General features: G+C 25.7%; 1 protein-coding gene across 1 annotated transcript in view; it reads right to left on the reverse strand.

The window, feature by feature from the left end:
- LOC111618327 (FK506-binding protein 5-like) overlaps positions 1 to 15,314 on the reverse strand; it is a 94,226-nt gene that overhangs the window by 63,872 nt on the left and 15,040 nt on the right. Inside the window, exons 2-3 of the mRNA XM_023359825.1 lie at positions 10,740 to 10,809; positions 3,227 to 3,368 (exon numbers count right to left, since the gene is read on the reverse strand). Of these exons, the coding sequence (XP_023215593.1) occupies positions 3,227 to 3,308 (82 nt within the window). The 5' untranslated portion in view covers positions 3,309 to 3,368; positions 10,740 to 10,809. The remainder of the gene's footprint in view (positions 1 to 3,226; positions 3,369 to 10,739; positions 10,810 to 15,314) is intronic.

Below are 15,314 nucleotides of genomic sequence, written 5' to 3' on the forward strand. Positions count from 1 at the left end.
TAACCAATCGGAAATAAATAGAAAATTTGAATTTTATAGCCAAATTACTTTCAAACAGAAGTGAATTACTGCAATTTCATATTTGCAGTTTTTATTTTTATTGGTTTTGATTTTTAGAAAATTTCATGGATATTTATATTTTTCTTCAATCAGTTTTTGTTATAAATATTTTTCAAAAAAATTAATCAGTTTAACATTAAGTATGAACAGTCAACAGTTTTCATATTAAATGTGAAGAATAAAATATGTTTGATCATAATTCGAAGTTTAGACTATTTACAAAAAGTCAAAATAATTTTTGAGTCTATCTTTATCCTTTTTTACACTACCACAGAAGTAACAGTCTTAAAAAATTTGCTTTGAAGAACTCTTCTTAAAACATAGGTAAAAATTGGTAAAAAAACTTCACAAGGTTAAAAAAGATCTTGAAGTTTTTTTACCAATTTTTACCTATGTTTTAAGAAGAGTTCTTCAAAGCAAATTTTTTAAGACTGTTACTTCTGTGGTAGTGTAAAAAAGGATAAAGATAGACTCAAAAGTTATTTTGACTTTTTGTAAATAGTCTAAACTTCGAATTATGAAGAAATACATCCTGAGTTATTACAAAAATTGTAATAAAATATGTTTAACTCAATCATTTTTTATCTTTTTTAAAATATTTGATTATTTAAATAAATTTATTCAGCAACAACACTTTAAAAATATTGTTTAATTATATATTCAAACAAGGTATTGTTTTGAGAAGTATATATTTAAATAAGTTAGAAAATATATTAATATATACTTCATACTGCCACCATCAGCATTTGGCATGCTCTGTCAGTGGACATGAGGCTTTTCCCTTTTGTCAGAATTTTTAAAGAATTTGATATCACATAAACGTTTCATTTAATGAATCTAATACCAATATACAGTATATACTGACGATATTGTATGCATTTTATTATGAACAACTGAAGTGAACTAGAACGACATTCTTAGATTCATTCAATTAGGGAAGAACCAAAATTGATATTTATATGATATGATATATATATATATATAATCATATAAAATTGAGATTATATATATAGAGATTATAACTAATGTATATAAATGATATACAAACATCTTTGAATACTGTCTCTAGTGATGTTTAATTCTGATAGTTTTCAAATATGCTGAAAGTTAGTATGTTTATTTGCCAGAGTTGAATGAAATTTTTTTAAACTTTTTTTTTTAAGAATCCTTAGAATTCATTCAATGCTCAGAAATATTAAAAATTGGCTAATAATATAGTTTACTTTTAAAAAATTTGAAGTTTTATTTAAGAAGTTACTTTGCAATAAAAATATATACTGTATATGCTCTCCAAGATAGAATTGCAAAATCCATAATGCATTCAGAAAGAATGAATTATTATGAAATCTTTAATGAAATGTGAATAAAAATATTCAAAAAAATTTAAACTTTTTTTTATAAGTACAGTAGAGTCCCAAAAACTCGGCCTAATGTGGACTGAAGGGTGGCCGAGTTTGTGAAAATGCCGGGTTATCAGGAATGGAGTTAAAAAAGAATAAGAATGAGTGTTTCCTCAGAAAATACTGTTCTGTACTTGTATGCATTGTTTGCTTGAGAATACAACAGAGAATAAATTGACCAAATACCCTTAAACAAAGGAAAAGTACAAACTTTATGAAGACATAGAGCCTTTACTACATGAAAATGAAAATTAATGAATATACAGTGTACAGTAATTTACCTGATAAGACAGACCTCAGAAAAATACTTTATGAGGCATAAAGCTGTCTATAATGAAAATTAACTAGGGGTTTTTTCGCCCTGCCAGGGTGTGGGCGAGTTATCCAGACTGCCGGGTTATCGAGTGCAGAGTTTTCGGGACTCTACTGTATTTATAAAAACATTTGGTCACTTATGTTCTGATATTATATTCGTCACTTGTTTTGAATCAATTTGAGAATTTGACAATTTAAATAAATAAATAATCGACTTTTAAGAAATTTAATTCATTTTTTTACTTATGAATGAAAAATGTTTTGTTTCTAAATATTTTAGAACATAAACACTGCACATATAGGCATAACCAATATCCAATAAGATTAAATTACAGGAAAAGAAACATTTTCAATCATGTTTAACAGACATTGTCAGGTTAACTGATGATGTTAGCCTTATAATGTCCAGTAGTCTGACAGAATGGCCATTAAACATGGTTGAAAACATTTGGTTTCTTGTAATTTCTTCTTGCTGGATATTGGTTATATGTGGAGTGTTTATTAATGTACTCACAGTTTTGAATAGCTGAATTTATAATATAGAATTAACTTTTTCAAGCATTTCAAATAATTTTATATTCTGCAAAGATAAAAACAAAACAAATAAAAAATACAAAAAATAGATATCTTAAATAACAGTTTGTTACACAGGTCTTGTTACTATGTGGAAAATAAAAAAGTTCCCCATATTAGTGTTCTAAATTATGGTTCACTGAGATATCTAGCTGTACTTTTCCATAATTTAGTTCTTAAATAAAAGATTTCTAATAGTGTAAACCAAAGATTGGAATGTTTTGTGATTATGAATAAAACTGCATAATTTATTATAGAGAATCCATATAATTTCAATCGATCAAAAATTCAATCAAAAAAGATTGATCTATAATCGGTTGCAATGTTTGCAATGTGATGCCTTCCCAATATGAAGAAAAATATTGCAATATAATTTAAATCACATAATTTCAAACCATAATTCCTAAATATTCTTTTCATTAAAAATCTGACAATAATAATAAAATCTGTATTATACTTAATATCACTCAGTTTTACATTAAATGACCCTTAATAATAATAAAATATACCTCAAATCATCTAGTTAAGTACATCTTCATAAACATCAGAAAATCCAGTAAATATATACAGTTTATCTTATTAAACTGTGTATGTTTGATGGATTTTCTGGTGTTTGTAAAGGTTTAATAGTTAATTTTTTAATTATAAATTATTCAAACATTTCATATGATGATCATGGCAATGATGAAATATATTGCATTTATAGCAAGCATAGCAAAATATATTGAATTCAAAATAATAGAAAATTATTAAAGAAAAATATATTCAAATAAAGAATTTTGAGCTTATTTTTAGATTATCATTAAAAGCATAATTTATTAATAACTATTATTTTCTGAATTATTTTAAAAATAAACTTGTTTTAACATTAAGATTACCTCCACGTGATGGTTGTTCTTCACATAATCCTTCTCCACTAGAATCTGTTGTGATAATTTCTGGTTGCCTTGATATAGCCATTTTAAATGACCATAACAGCAGTCAATGAATGACTCTGCAGATAAGTGTAAAGAAGGATAACTAAGAAAGCAAGCAAAATAAAATTAAAAAATTAATAGAAATTAACTACTATTTTGAAAGGGATTTTGTAGTTAACAATATGAAAAATAATTCTAAAATTAAAAAAATATACATAAAAATCATTTTGATAATTTCTTGATACAACAGCATTATGTTAAATGAAAAATGATTTATTAATAGATAATAAAATTACTTTGTATTAGATAATGGGTAATTGATAGTAATTTACTTCATTTATAAAATTATATCATAATACTTCATTTGAATTATATTGATAAATCAATATTACTTTTATTAGCTCTGCTATTAGATTAATCAATATAATGTAATTATAATGGAATGAATAGAATGGAATTTATTCATTCTAATTAAAACTTATTAATATTGATCATTAAAGTATCTGAATTTATGCTGAATTAAAAAATTGGATATTTATAACAAATATTACAAATTCNAACTAAGAAAGCAAGCAAAATAAAATTAAAAAATTAATAGAAATTAACTACTATTTTGAAAGGGATTTTGTAGTTAACAATATGAAAAATAATTCTAAAATTAAAAAAATATACATAAAAATCATTTTGATAATTTCTTGATACAACAGCATTATGTTAAATGAAAAATGATTTATTAATAGATAATAAAATTACTTTGTATTAGATAATGGGTAATTGATAGTAATTTACTTCATTTATAAAATTATATCATAATACTTCATTTGAATTATATTGATAAATCAATATTACTTTTATTAGCTCTGCTATTAGATTAATCAATATAATGTAATTATAATGGAATGAATAGAATGGAATTTATTCATTCTAATTAAAACTTATTAATATTGATCATTAAAGTATCTGAATTTATGCTGAATTAAAAAATTGGATATTTATAACAAATATTACAAATTCAAATTTAATCAATTAGTTAATGTGAAAGTCTATACTCTATTTTGAGATTTTAAAAATAGTACAGCTTAGGACAGCATCAGAAAAAAAATATCTTGTTACTAGTTAGTTATATATCAAAATTATATTATTTTTGAAAGAATTAATATTTATTAAGTTACATGCAACATAATAATCCTTTACTTGTAAAGAATATTTTTAAAAATGTTAAATCTTTAGAAGTTCTAATTCTATTATTAGAAACATTAAAATTTATGAAAATGAATAAATTTTTATATTTAGAATTCATCAATGCTATATAAATAAAATTGTTTACTGTAAGATGATTTACGTATAAAATGTAAAAATCAATTACATCAAAATCAAAAACAAAGTTACTTTTAATTAATAATAAAGTGTTTTAGCTAAAACAGATTAAAATTCAAATAGCAGCAGGTTGTTAATCAAAACTTATCAATATTAATTAGAAAAGCAAAAGTCTAAATTTTACAAATTTTGATTTTAAACATTTTTATAATGTTCCCTATTTAAAAAAGAAAAATAATAATAATAAATAACTCATTTGCATGTTTTATTGTAATAATACTTTTTCATTTAATGCTGCTTTTATATCAGATTGTATGTTAAAAACAAATTTTGATGTGAGCACTCATGTCCAAAAAAAATAAACACAGCCATTTATTTGGCCTATATCTCAGGAACTACTATAAAAAACAACGTGAAACTTAATACAGTATTCTGCTTGTATGTTCTTTATGCAACAAAACAATTGAAAAACAAAAAGTTTAATCTAAATTAGTTCAATCCAGAAAGAAGAAATAGTATTAAGCATTTGTCAAAATCTTTTGCACTGAAAATGATTAACAAGGGATGTGGTTGCCTCCTTCATACAGACAAACTGCACAGCAATTGCTCATGCTGCTTATAACATTGCTTATGCACTCCATTGGGAGCTAAATCTATTATTGAATAAGATCATCTTGAAATTTCTGAAGTGCTCTTGATGGAGGCTGATTGGATGCAACTCATCTGTCTAGAACATCCCACTTTTTGGTAATGGCATTCCTTAAAAAAATCTGAAGCTCAGTAAAGCTGTTAAATGTAAATGTCACCATCTCAAACTGGTTTCTTTTCACAATATTCATGGGATTATATTGGCTTCTTTGATATCCATATTTTAATGTGATGAGAATTGTTCTTTAGACTGCACCTGGATTCAATGAACAGAACATTGCCTCATTCATCCAAAGTCCAATGTTGATGTTCTTGACACCATCATAAAATGGACTCTTCCGTGAACAGAGTCAAATGGAAATGCAAAATTATTGCAACAAACTGCTAGTGTGAAATTCGACATACTGTGATCTGACAAAAAGACTATTTGCCTGAAGTCTCTTGTAGATCGTTTGTTGTAAAAGTCTTACACTGATTGCTGAAAACACTTCTTCTAGAGTCATCTACTAGACAGACATTCTTCTGTTATGATGTGCATTCTGTTAACATCAGTTAGGAGTCCTGTTGAGGGATGGTAATTATTGGATATTCACTTCCTGTTTGGCATACATCTCTTTCTTTGAAATCAGACCCAAAGTCTGGATGTGATCTGTGGCACATCCAGAGTCCTGGAAACATCTGTCTGCAACTGGCCTGCTTTTAGCCTTCCAATAATTCTTTTAATAAAATTGTCTAAGTGGCATTTTTCTGGCATTATCACTATCAGTAGCATACAGTAAAATAGCAGCAAACTGTCCTTAATGGTTAAACTACAGCAGAAATAATGCTATGCTACTGCTGTATTTATGGGCCCTGTGTATTTTGCATAAATTTATGGTTTTTAATGAAATATTCAACTACATCCTGGGTATTTTTATTGTCTAGAAATGTTAACATAAAATTTCCACTGTTTATTTTGTTTATTTTTTGATCTATCTGATGATTGGACAATTATACTTATTTTTTGAACATGTGTAATATACATTCAATACTGTGTTAAAATGCAAAAATATTTGCATAGTTTTAAAAAATTTAAACAATTCATCAGTTTTATTTTCCTGAATAAAATTACTACATCTATTTTAAATTATGTACAAGATGAGCCATTAATATGTGCATTATAATTTATTATTATTAATTAAAGGTAGCCAAAGATAAACTTCTAATTTAGGAAATTAATTAAAGAGTTAAGGGTTAATTCATAGTTTGTTTAGTTTTAAATTTCAAACAGATTAGATCATCTCCTAAATTATACTAGATTAGTATATTGAGTTTAATAACAAGCAAACAGGATGGATTGTCTATCATCAAAAATACAATTTTTATTACTGATTCATATTGTCAGCCTTAAAATTTGTTATGCTATGAAATAATTTCTAAAATTAAATTTTATAAAAATATGAGTTTTGCAAATAAATTTTTTGTCAAAAGCATTTAACATTTTTACTTATATCAACAAGAATTAAAATGAAATTTATTTTAAATTTTATTATTTTTGCTTTTACTTTCATTATACTTTCCTTTTAATCTTTATTATTATTCTAAATATAAATAAATAAAAAGAATAAATTATTTCAAAGAAAGTTTCTTTTTTGTAAAAGTCAGATTTTATAAACTAATTTCACTTGAAAAATTTATTACATCAAGATGGATTAACTTTTGTTCTTTTGAACTTTCCATAAATAAAGTTTTATTAAATTCTGTTGCTCTATAAATAAATAAATCTAGTAATATATATATATACATATATATCATTTATTTATAAAATAATAAAGCATGTAAATTTCCAAGAAATTGATTTTATAAAATTGTTTGTATTTTCTAAGGAAAAGTAAATCAAGAATAAATTCAAATTTTAATTCTAAAAAATTAGTTTAGAAAGTGAATCTCAAATATAATTTTATAAATTAATTTAATACACTAAATTAAATTACACTTTATAACAAAAAAATAACATATTAATAAGTAATGAAATTTTGTTTAATTATAATTCAGATTAATAACAAAGAGAAAATTTAAAGTATTCTCTGCAGAGATAGGATAGAAAGTCCATTAACTTAGATAAGAGCATTTGGCATGCATCTGAAAGATAGGATTTAATTTCTATCAGTAAGACCAAACACATTTTTAATTTAAACAAACTCAAGTGTTGTGGTGTGTATGCATGCACTGTATATAATTAACATTACATTAGTATTGTATTATATGATTAAATTGCCATATTGCTTTAAATTGAATTATTTTCTATCTCAATTCATCCAAAATATTACTATTAAGTAGCAAACTTGCTAATTATATAAAGCAATAAAAGTAACTTATTCATATTTAAATAAATATGATATTTAGTCTACATCAATCCTATCATTCCTGATTACAATAATGTTAAATGTTGAAAAAATTAAAAGAATATTACTGTGTATGAAATATCAGAATATCATTGAATAACTCTTCAGACTTAATTTACAGGAATCAGCAGATTTATATTTTTATTTAAGAAATTTAATAAAACTAATAAGTCTTGGAAAATTCAAAGTACTTTTTTTTATCATTATTCTAAACTAATTTGAAGAGTTACTTGCAGAAAAGNATATACAACAATTTATTTCATATTTTATAAGTTATAACAAACAAACATTTGGCCATCTAATTGAATTTTATTCAAAAGTGTAGGAAGTTTTTTCTTTTCATGAATAATGCACAAGATATTCAATAGTATGATGGTATTTTAAGATGATATTTTAGAAAAGTCAACTTCGTCAAAAATGCTTCTTTAATATTCAACATTATCATATTTCAATATTAATCGACAAAACTTAAATACTCAAAATTTTGCAAAAAAACAATTTAGCCTTTATTTTTTAAAATACTACTTTATATTTTTCTTCTTTATTTATTTTATTTATAAGTTAAAATAATAAATATGTATAATATATAAATTTATTTCTCAATTTCCTTTAAAATTATAATTAACTTTTCTTGAGTTATCGTCTAATAAAATAAATTTTTCATTTATTCCAAATACATTAATTTTTCTCATGGAAAAAACAGTTGATATTTTAAACTGTATAAAGCAAATAGAAAATTGGGAGCACCATCTAAATACACTCGACCTACCTATAATAACGGGCGACTATACGTAATATATTAACCATAAAATAAAATTTTGTCAGATATTGGGAAAATATCTAGATTAAGCATTACAAATTAGCATTACTCTTATATTCGAGGAACTGAATAGGACGGTGTGTATCCACGTGAATGGTATCTACGTGCAGAAAGAGAATGGAGAACAGGGATCGATAGAGGCAGGACATTTGTGTTCAAGGTCGGGATCAAAACATTACAAGAGGAATATGGAGGAATAAAAATCGATAAGTTTCGGTGTATATTTCGTTTATAACAATTTTAATAGAGTTTTGTCACGTTTCAAATCCCCGTAATATATTTACGTCTTCTTTATGATGTGAGAATAAACATAAAACATAATCTAACATGAGGGTTGTATTGTTCCAAGGACACGTTGTTTGCTGAGATCTCTAACGGTTTTAAATGCTAAGCAAATTGTATTGACTAAGGTTCCGAAGAATAATAACTGCAGCAGCTGGCAAGTGTATGTTTATCAAAAAAAGAATTATTTAATTCAATTGAATTTTATGACGTATACTGAGTCAGTAATTTAAAACCTTCCATAATCTGCATCGACTCCCGAAAAACGTTTCCCGTTAAATTTTAATAGCAAATTTGCAAAATTAATATACTTGTTTCGAATCAATTACGTCTATTAAAATTTCCACGTATCTCAAAGTGATGCATGCTAGAGAAACATTATCATCATGAGACTGATCCTGTAGAGTATATTTTTACTCATTTACAGCTTGTTTAGATGAGTAAAATACATTTAAATATTTCTAAAATATATTTAAACGAATATCTGGAAACAAGTCTTACTAATTTGTTTATAATTCTTTTTTTTATATTCTCTTTGAAAAGTTCTTTTAGCCAAATCATTAAAATTAAATAGGATCTCCATTTTTTAATGTAAAATTGAAATATAAATCCTGTATTTATTTATTTATTTATTCCAGCAAAACTAAAAGCTTCATTACTACGATTTTAAAGTTATGTTTTATACATTGCATTAATGTATTAGGATATATTTAAATATTAAATTCTCATATCTTTCCAGTTCTTAAATTTTACACGAATCGTTATACTCATAAATAATTCCAAAAATATCACAATAGATCTTTTATAAAGCAAAAATTTCATCATCATGATTAATCATTATTTAATCAGGAGTTTGAAAACTAAAAATAAATTTATTGTTAAATTTCCGTGTTTTTTGAGCTTTTTTAGTATATGTACATTTTTTATATAAAACACATTTTCCAATAATTATTTTCGATTTTTTTTATAAGTTTATTCATATTAATAGACTCCAGATTATTCAATGGAGAGAAGCCAATAGGGATAAATTCGGAAGTTTCCTCATCTAACTCTATATTTTTGCATAAATTTTCATAAAATATTTTACGAAAGGCATTATCAATTTTGCTTTTTTAAATCCATTATAGTTTATAACTATGATAAGGGGGAGAAATCTACACTTTGTTATAATTTTGTAAAATCGAATAAATTTAGATAATTTATTTCCAAACTAAGGGAAAAAAAGTAAACTTATTAATCCACCACAGATAAAAATATCAAAATCGTACAAAGCTATACCACCACAACTTTCGCTTTTTTTTCCAACTATTTCTTATATAATTATAAAAAGTTAACAAATTAGGAATCAATATTAAACTGCCGACTGTCGCAATCGTTAAGTATCGTTATCAATAATTGAGCAGCGCATTTAGCCGGTTTTAATGAATAGCCGCTCATGGATCGGTGACAGTTCTTCTGCATCCAAGTGTAAAAGTAAAACTTGCTCCACTAACCACCAATCCCAACGAGTCGAGTCCACCCATATGTACTGTACCGAGTACAGAGTCCACCAGAATAATAGGTCTATTTGATATAGTGTAATTACAAAATATTGTGTCGTTCTAACGTTAAAAAAAAACCATAATGAGAGTTTAAAAAATGCCAAGGATGAAGAGTTTCTGGTCCCCCCTTTTTTTTATATTTTAACGAATGTTTACAATAAGAATTCATTTTTACACACAAGTAAAAATTTCGTTATTATTCGCTACCAGCGAAATGTAACATAGAAACTTCCGTCTCTGATTATACTTTGTAGCAGAGATAATTATCATATATTTAAAATAGAACCTAACGACACAAGTGATGTCGAAAGTAAATTAAAAAAAAAAAAAAAAAAGTGGTTTCCTTTGGTTGATACAAATTAATAAAATTACCTGCAAACACCGCAAAAGAATATAATTTAGTTGTATTATTATTTCGCTTAATCAAGTAATAAGTGATAAGATAATCTCATTATAACTCTATTAAATATTAAATTACTTACTTTATTATTATATTTTACTTGCAGAATCATCTTTCTTCTATATCTTGGTAACGCACAAATTATATTTAATCTATAATAATAAAATTAAAAATTTTATCTTATATCATTGACTATATTAATATAAATTTAAAAAAATCGAATTTTCTTTCGATTAATGTTAAATTTGTAATATCTTCCACCTTTATATAATTCTAAAATCAGTTTATTTTTAGAAAAAAAAATCAATTGGAAGATAGAAAACTTGCTGTATTTTAAAATCTTTAAGGAATTACATAGATAATAGGCTACCTTCAAAAATATATCCACGACAATGAATTGTGAAATAAAATAATATACCAAAATTTATAGTCTATTTTTTACACGCATATTTCTGATATTGGCATTGATTTCCTTGTATACAAACCTTATTTTTTTATTTTTTGAATATTACACAATGCGGAATTGCTTTAAATTGTGGACCATAATTTAAGAGGCGCCTAAATCCACGATACTATTTTAAAGCAAACATTATCGGTATACAGTCCAATGAACAGTTAAGCCAACATCAATGATGTATATCAAAACAAAAGAGGAGGAATGCATTGTCACGTGCACGAAACTCGGTCGAAATAAGTCATTGGTTTCGCCCAGTTACCTTTTTTGGTCATTTCGACACCCGAAATCTCGAGAGATTAATTCTGTCGGAACAATCTCCTCCGACATGTTTAAACACACACGAAGTCGCAATAATTCCAGTACGGGAGGAACCGGGACTCGCATTCCTATCTGACCTAGACGGGCCAGTTTTTCATGCAATTTTTATACCTTTAACCCATTACGTATTCTAGTCGAAGTCGGCCGATTTCGTCATCGCTCTGTTTCTATAAATATTATAAACCATTCTTTCAACGTTCGAAAATTAAAGCTGTGTATTATATACATTATCTTTAAACACAGGCTAAATAGGGCCTACATAAATATATATAATTTTATACATAGAAAAATTAATTGAAATTTTCATATTTAAATATATCCTTTATTTATATTTATATTTTACGGAATGAATAGAAGTTTAAATTTAAATTTACGGGATTTTATTTTCTTAATATTCTTACTAACGCGATAATTAGGTAACCACATACGCTGTAATAATATACAGAACCGTCCAGTATATTTTGATGGATCATAAAAAAGAATATTAAACTATAAAACATTTTATTTCACGAAAATTAATTGTAGTTTAGGACTACATAAGTTTAAACCCATTTAAATTTTTATAGCGAATATATATTATAATACAGTATAATGAATAAATGCATATGATATTGTATGAAGGTTATGGAGTTTGTCAGGAATGCTAACATTAAATAGGCCTTTGTTATGTTGACCATTTGTTATAATAAATTTATATCTTACTAATAAACAATTCGGTTTTTCCTCGAATGTATGCCAAAACTATCATAAATTAAAATTTAATTTTATATTACTGTTTATTATATTTTTAAAATTTTTGCTGCCCAATTGTCTACATAAAAGTCAAACTGAAATGTTGGAATCTTACCAAAAGACAATTAAAAATCGTTTGTCCATTCAATATAAATTCAATTATATTATTCTAACGGTCAGACAAAAAAACTATTATTAATTATTAATTAAATAAAAATACTTTTATTAATTTGCATTCAATGTAATTATGTTTTTTAAATGTCTACTGACAGGAAAATATAAACGCCTTAGTTTTGGTAAAAATAATTAAATTATATGTAAAAACTATCGAATTTTATTCGAATAATAATGTTTATTATTATTTTAATGATAAAATAAAAATAATAATTACTCGAACAACGTTTTAGATAAAATTTGCCATTAGTCAGCTTTAATAATACGGAAATATTTTAAGACTTTCAAGGTTTAATTTCGATCATTTCGTCTAAGTGCATTAGGCAATAACGATTGCATTAACATCTCAACGTAATCAACAACCGATCATTAATTGAGGACCTTAAATAATTTTTTCATCGCGTGTCAAACAAACTTCTATCTTAATTCTTTTATGATGCTTCCGAGTATAAAGTTTGCCAACCGTGCCTCACATTCTTGCCAAGTTCGGGATTAATATGGATAAACTTTTATCCTTATAAAAATAAAATTTTTAACTTAACCAAAATAAAAACAAAAATGATGAAATCGCTTACAAGCCAAAGATCTTAAAATTAAAATAATAATAAATAAAATAAGGAAGTACTCTTCTGGATCCGACACTAAACAATCAATTTTATAATTATAAAATNGGTTTTTAATGAAATATTCAACTACATCCTGGGTATTTTTATTGTCTAGAAATGTTAACATAAAATTTCCACTGTTTATTTTGTTTATTTTTTGATCTATCTGATGATTGGACAATTATACTTATTTTTTGAACATGTGTAATATACATTCAATATACATTATATATTGAAATATATATAAAAATTAATATAGAATCTAAAATAAAAATAATAATTACTCGAACAACGTTTTAGATAAAATTTGCCATTAGTCAGCTTTAATAATACGGAAATATTTTAAGACTTTCAAGGTTTAATTTCGATCATTTCGTCTAAGTGCATTAGGCAATAACGATTGCATTAACATCTCAACGTAATCAACAACCGATCATTAATTGAGGACCTTAAATAATTTTTTCATCGCGTGTCAAACAAACTTCTATCTTAATTCTTTTATGATGCTTCCGAGTATAAAGTTTGCCAACCGTGCCTCACATTCTTGCCAAGTTCGGGATTAATATGGATAAACTTTTATCCTTATAAAAATAAAATTTTTAACTTAACCAAAATAAAAACAAAAATGATGAAATCGCTTACAAGCCAAAGATCTTAAAATTAAAATAATAATAAATAAAATAAGGAAGTACTCTTCTGGATCCGACACTAAACAATCAATTTTATAATTATAAAATACATATACGCGACATTAGAGCTTTCACTCTATTAATTAAAACCCAGAAAAACATCTGTTTGGTAGTTATTTTATGAGGAAAATGTGTTTTTTTTTTTTTTTTTTATAAGGAAAAGTCTCAGAATAAAATTAATTCCATTTATAAAACAGAAAATGGAATGGACAGTCTTCAAAATAGATTTACGAAATTTAATTATATATTGTCAGTTAATATGTTAATACAGTTTCAATTCAGTTTGTATAAGAGAGTTATTTCTGACAGAAGCAGATTAATGTAACCCTGGCGTAGATGTTAAAAGGCGTTTCGGACAATTTGTATCCAGATAACGACTTATAATAGGATAGAATTGCCAATACACCACACCCCGAGGCGGTGCAGGTTAACATTTTGTCATGACATCTCCTTCATTTGACATATCGCTAGAAACCTTGAACTGAAGATGATCTTGGGTCGATGTCCCATTGAGCAGGGCGAAAAAAAAAGAATATAGCATACTACAGTGGAGTGAGTAGTTTGGGAGAAATTTCTTGATTGGATGACTTTCCGATTTTAACTAGCGGAAATGACATTTAACGCTCCTTTCATCCCTTATTTTTTATTATATCCGGTTAAATATAAATTTATCTTCCTCCAATTAAATAACTATCCTAAAGAAATAGGAAAATTCCAAACAATAAAGTATCGAAAATGAACTTTTTTTTTCCGCTCGGATAAAATCCAGTTTTCTATCTAGAAGGTGAATAACACAAAGGTTGCATAAAGATGCATCCGATAAGGCGAAGTGGCAGAATAAAAATTGAAACCGATTGTTCATTATGCGAATATCCTATGCTTCAGTGAACTATAGACACAACATAATATCGATGCTGATAAAACTTTCTGATTGAATGAATTGTTTAAAACACAACAATCTACACCGAAAAATAATAATTAAATTTTCTAGATTAATATTTCTTTAAGGAGGAAAAAAAAAGAAAGAAATTCTAAAGATTAATGTGATTAAATTCGTTTACGAAAACTTCGCATTTTCTTACAATTAAAAGAACGTTGAAATACTTTAAAGTATATAAAATGAACAATGAAATATACTTAAACTATTTAACCTCGAAATATTTTAATAATTTGCAGCGCATTCTTATAAGACGTTATTAATTCTGAATTAGTAACCGAAACGGAAATATGTGATATATTCGGGTGTAATTTTCTAGAAATTGCGATTAGTTGAATTTCTATAGCATTAGAGACGAATCAAGGACAATTCTCCGGCATTCTTTTGTTTCGATCAGATGGCAAAACATGACACTTACCTATTGAATTACTTAAACATCATCAACAATGCCTAATAATGGAGCTGACCTTGTCTGTTGTCGATAAAGTGTGTCGTGGCCCGTGGGCCAACCTTTATCTCGTTGTACTAATTGCCTAGTTTGGTTGGCCCTTCTCAGAAAATCGCATTCATTCCTTTATTATAAAATTACTTTCGCCGATCTACGGGTTGGAACTATCTTATTATAGCGTTAAGGTAATGAATTTTAATTCAATTTTGTTAACTGTTTTTGGATAGAAACAGTATTAAAAATAAACTAGAGAAAAATGGACTCAAAAAATATGAAAATCAAAATCAAAAATATTAA

Source organism: Centruroides sculpturatus, unplaced genomic scaffold (assembly GCF_000671375.1).
Source record: "Centruroides sculpturatus isolate CEXI.00-Female unplaced genomic scaffold, Cexi_2.0 scaffold92, whole genome shotgun sequence".
Taxonomy (NCBI): Eukaryota; Metazoa; Arthropoda; class Arachnida; order Scorpiones; family Buthidae; genus Centruroides; species Centruroides sculpturatus.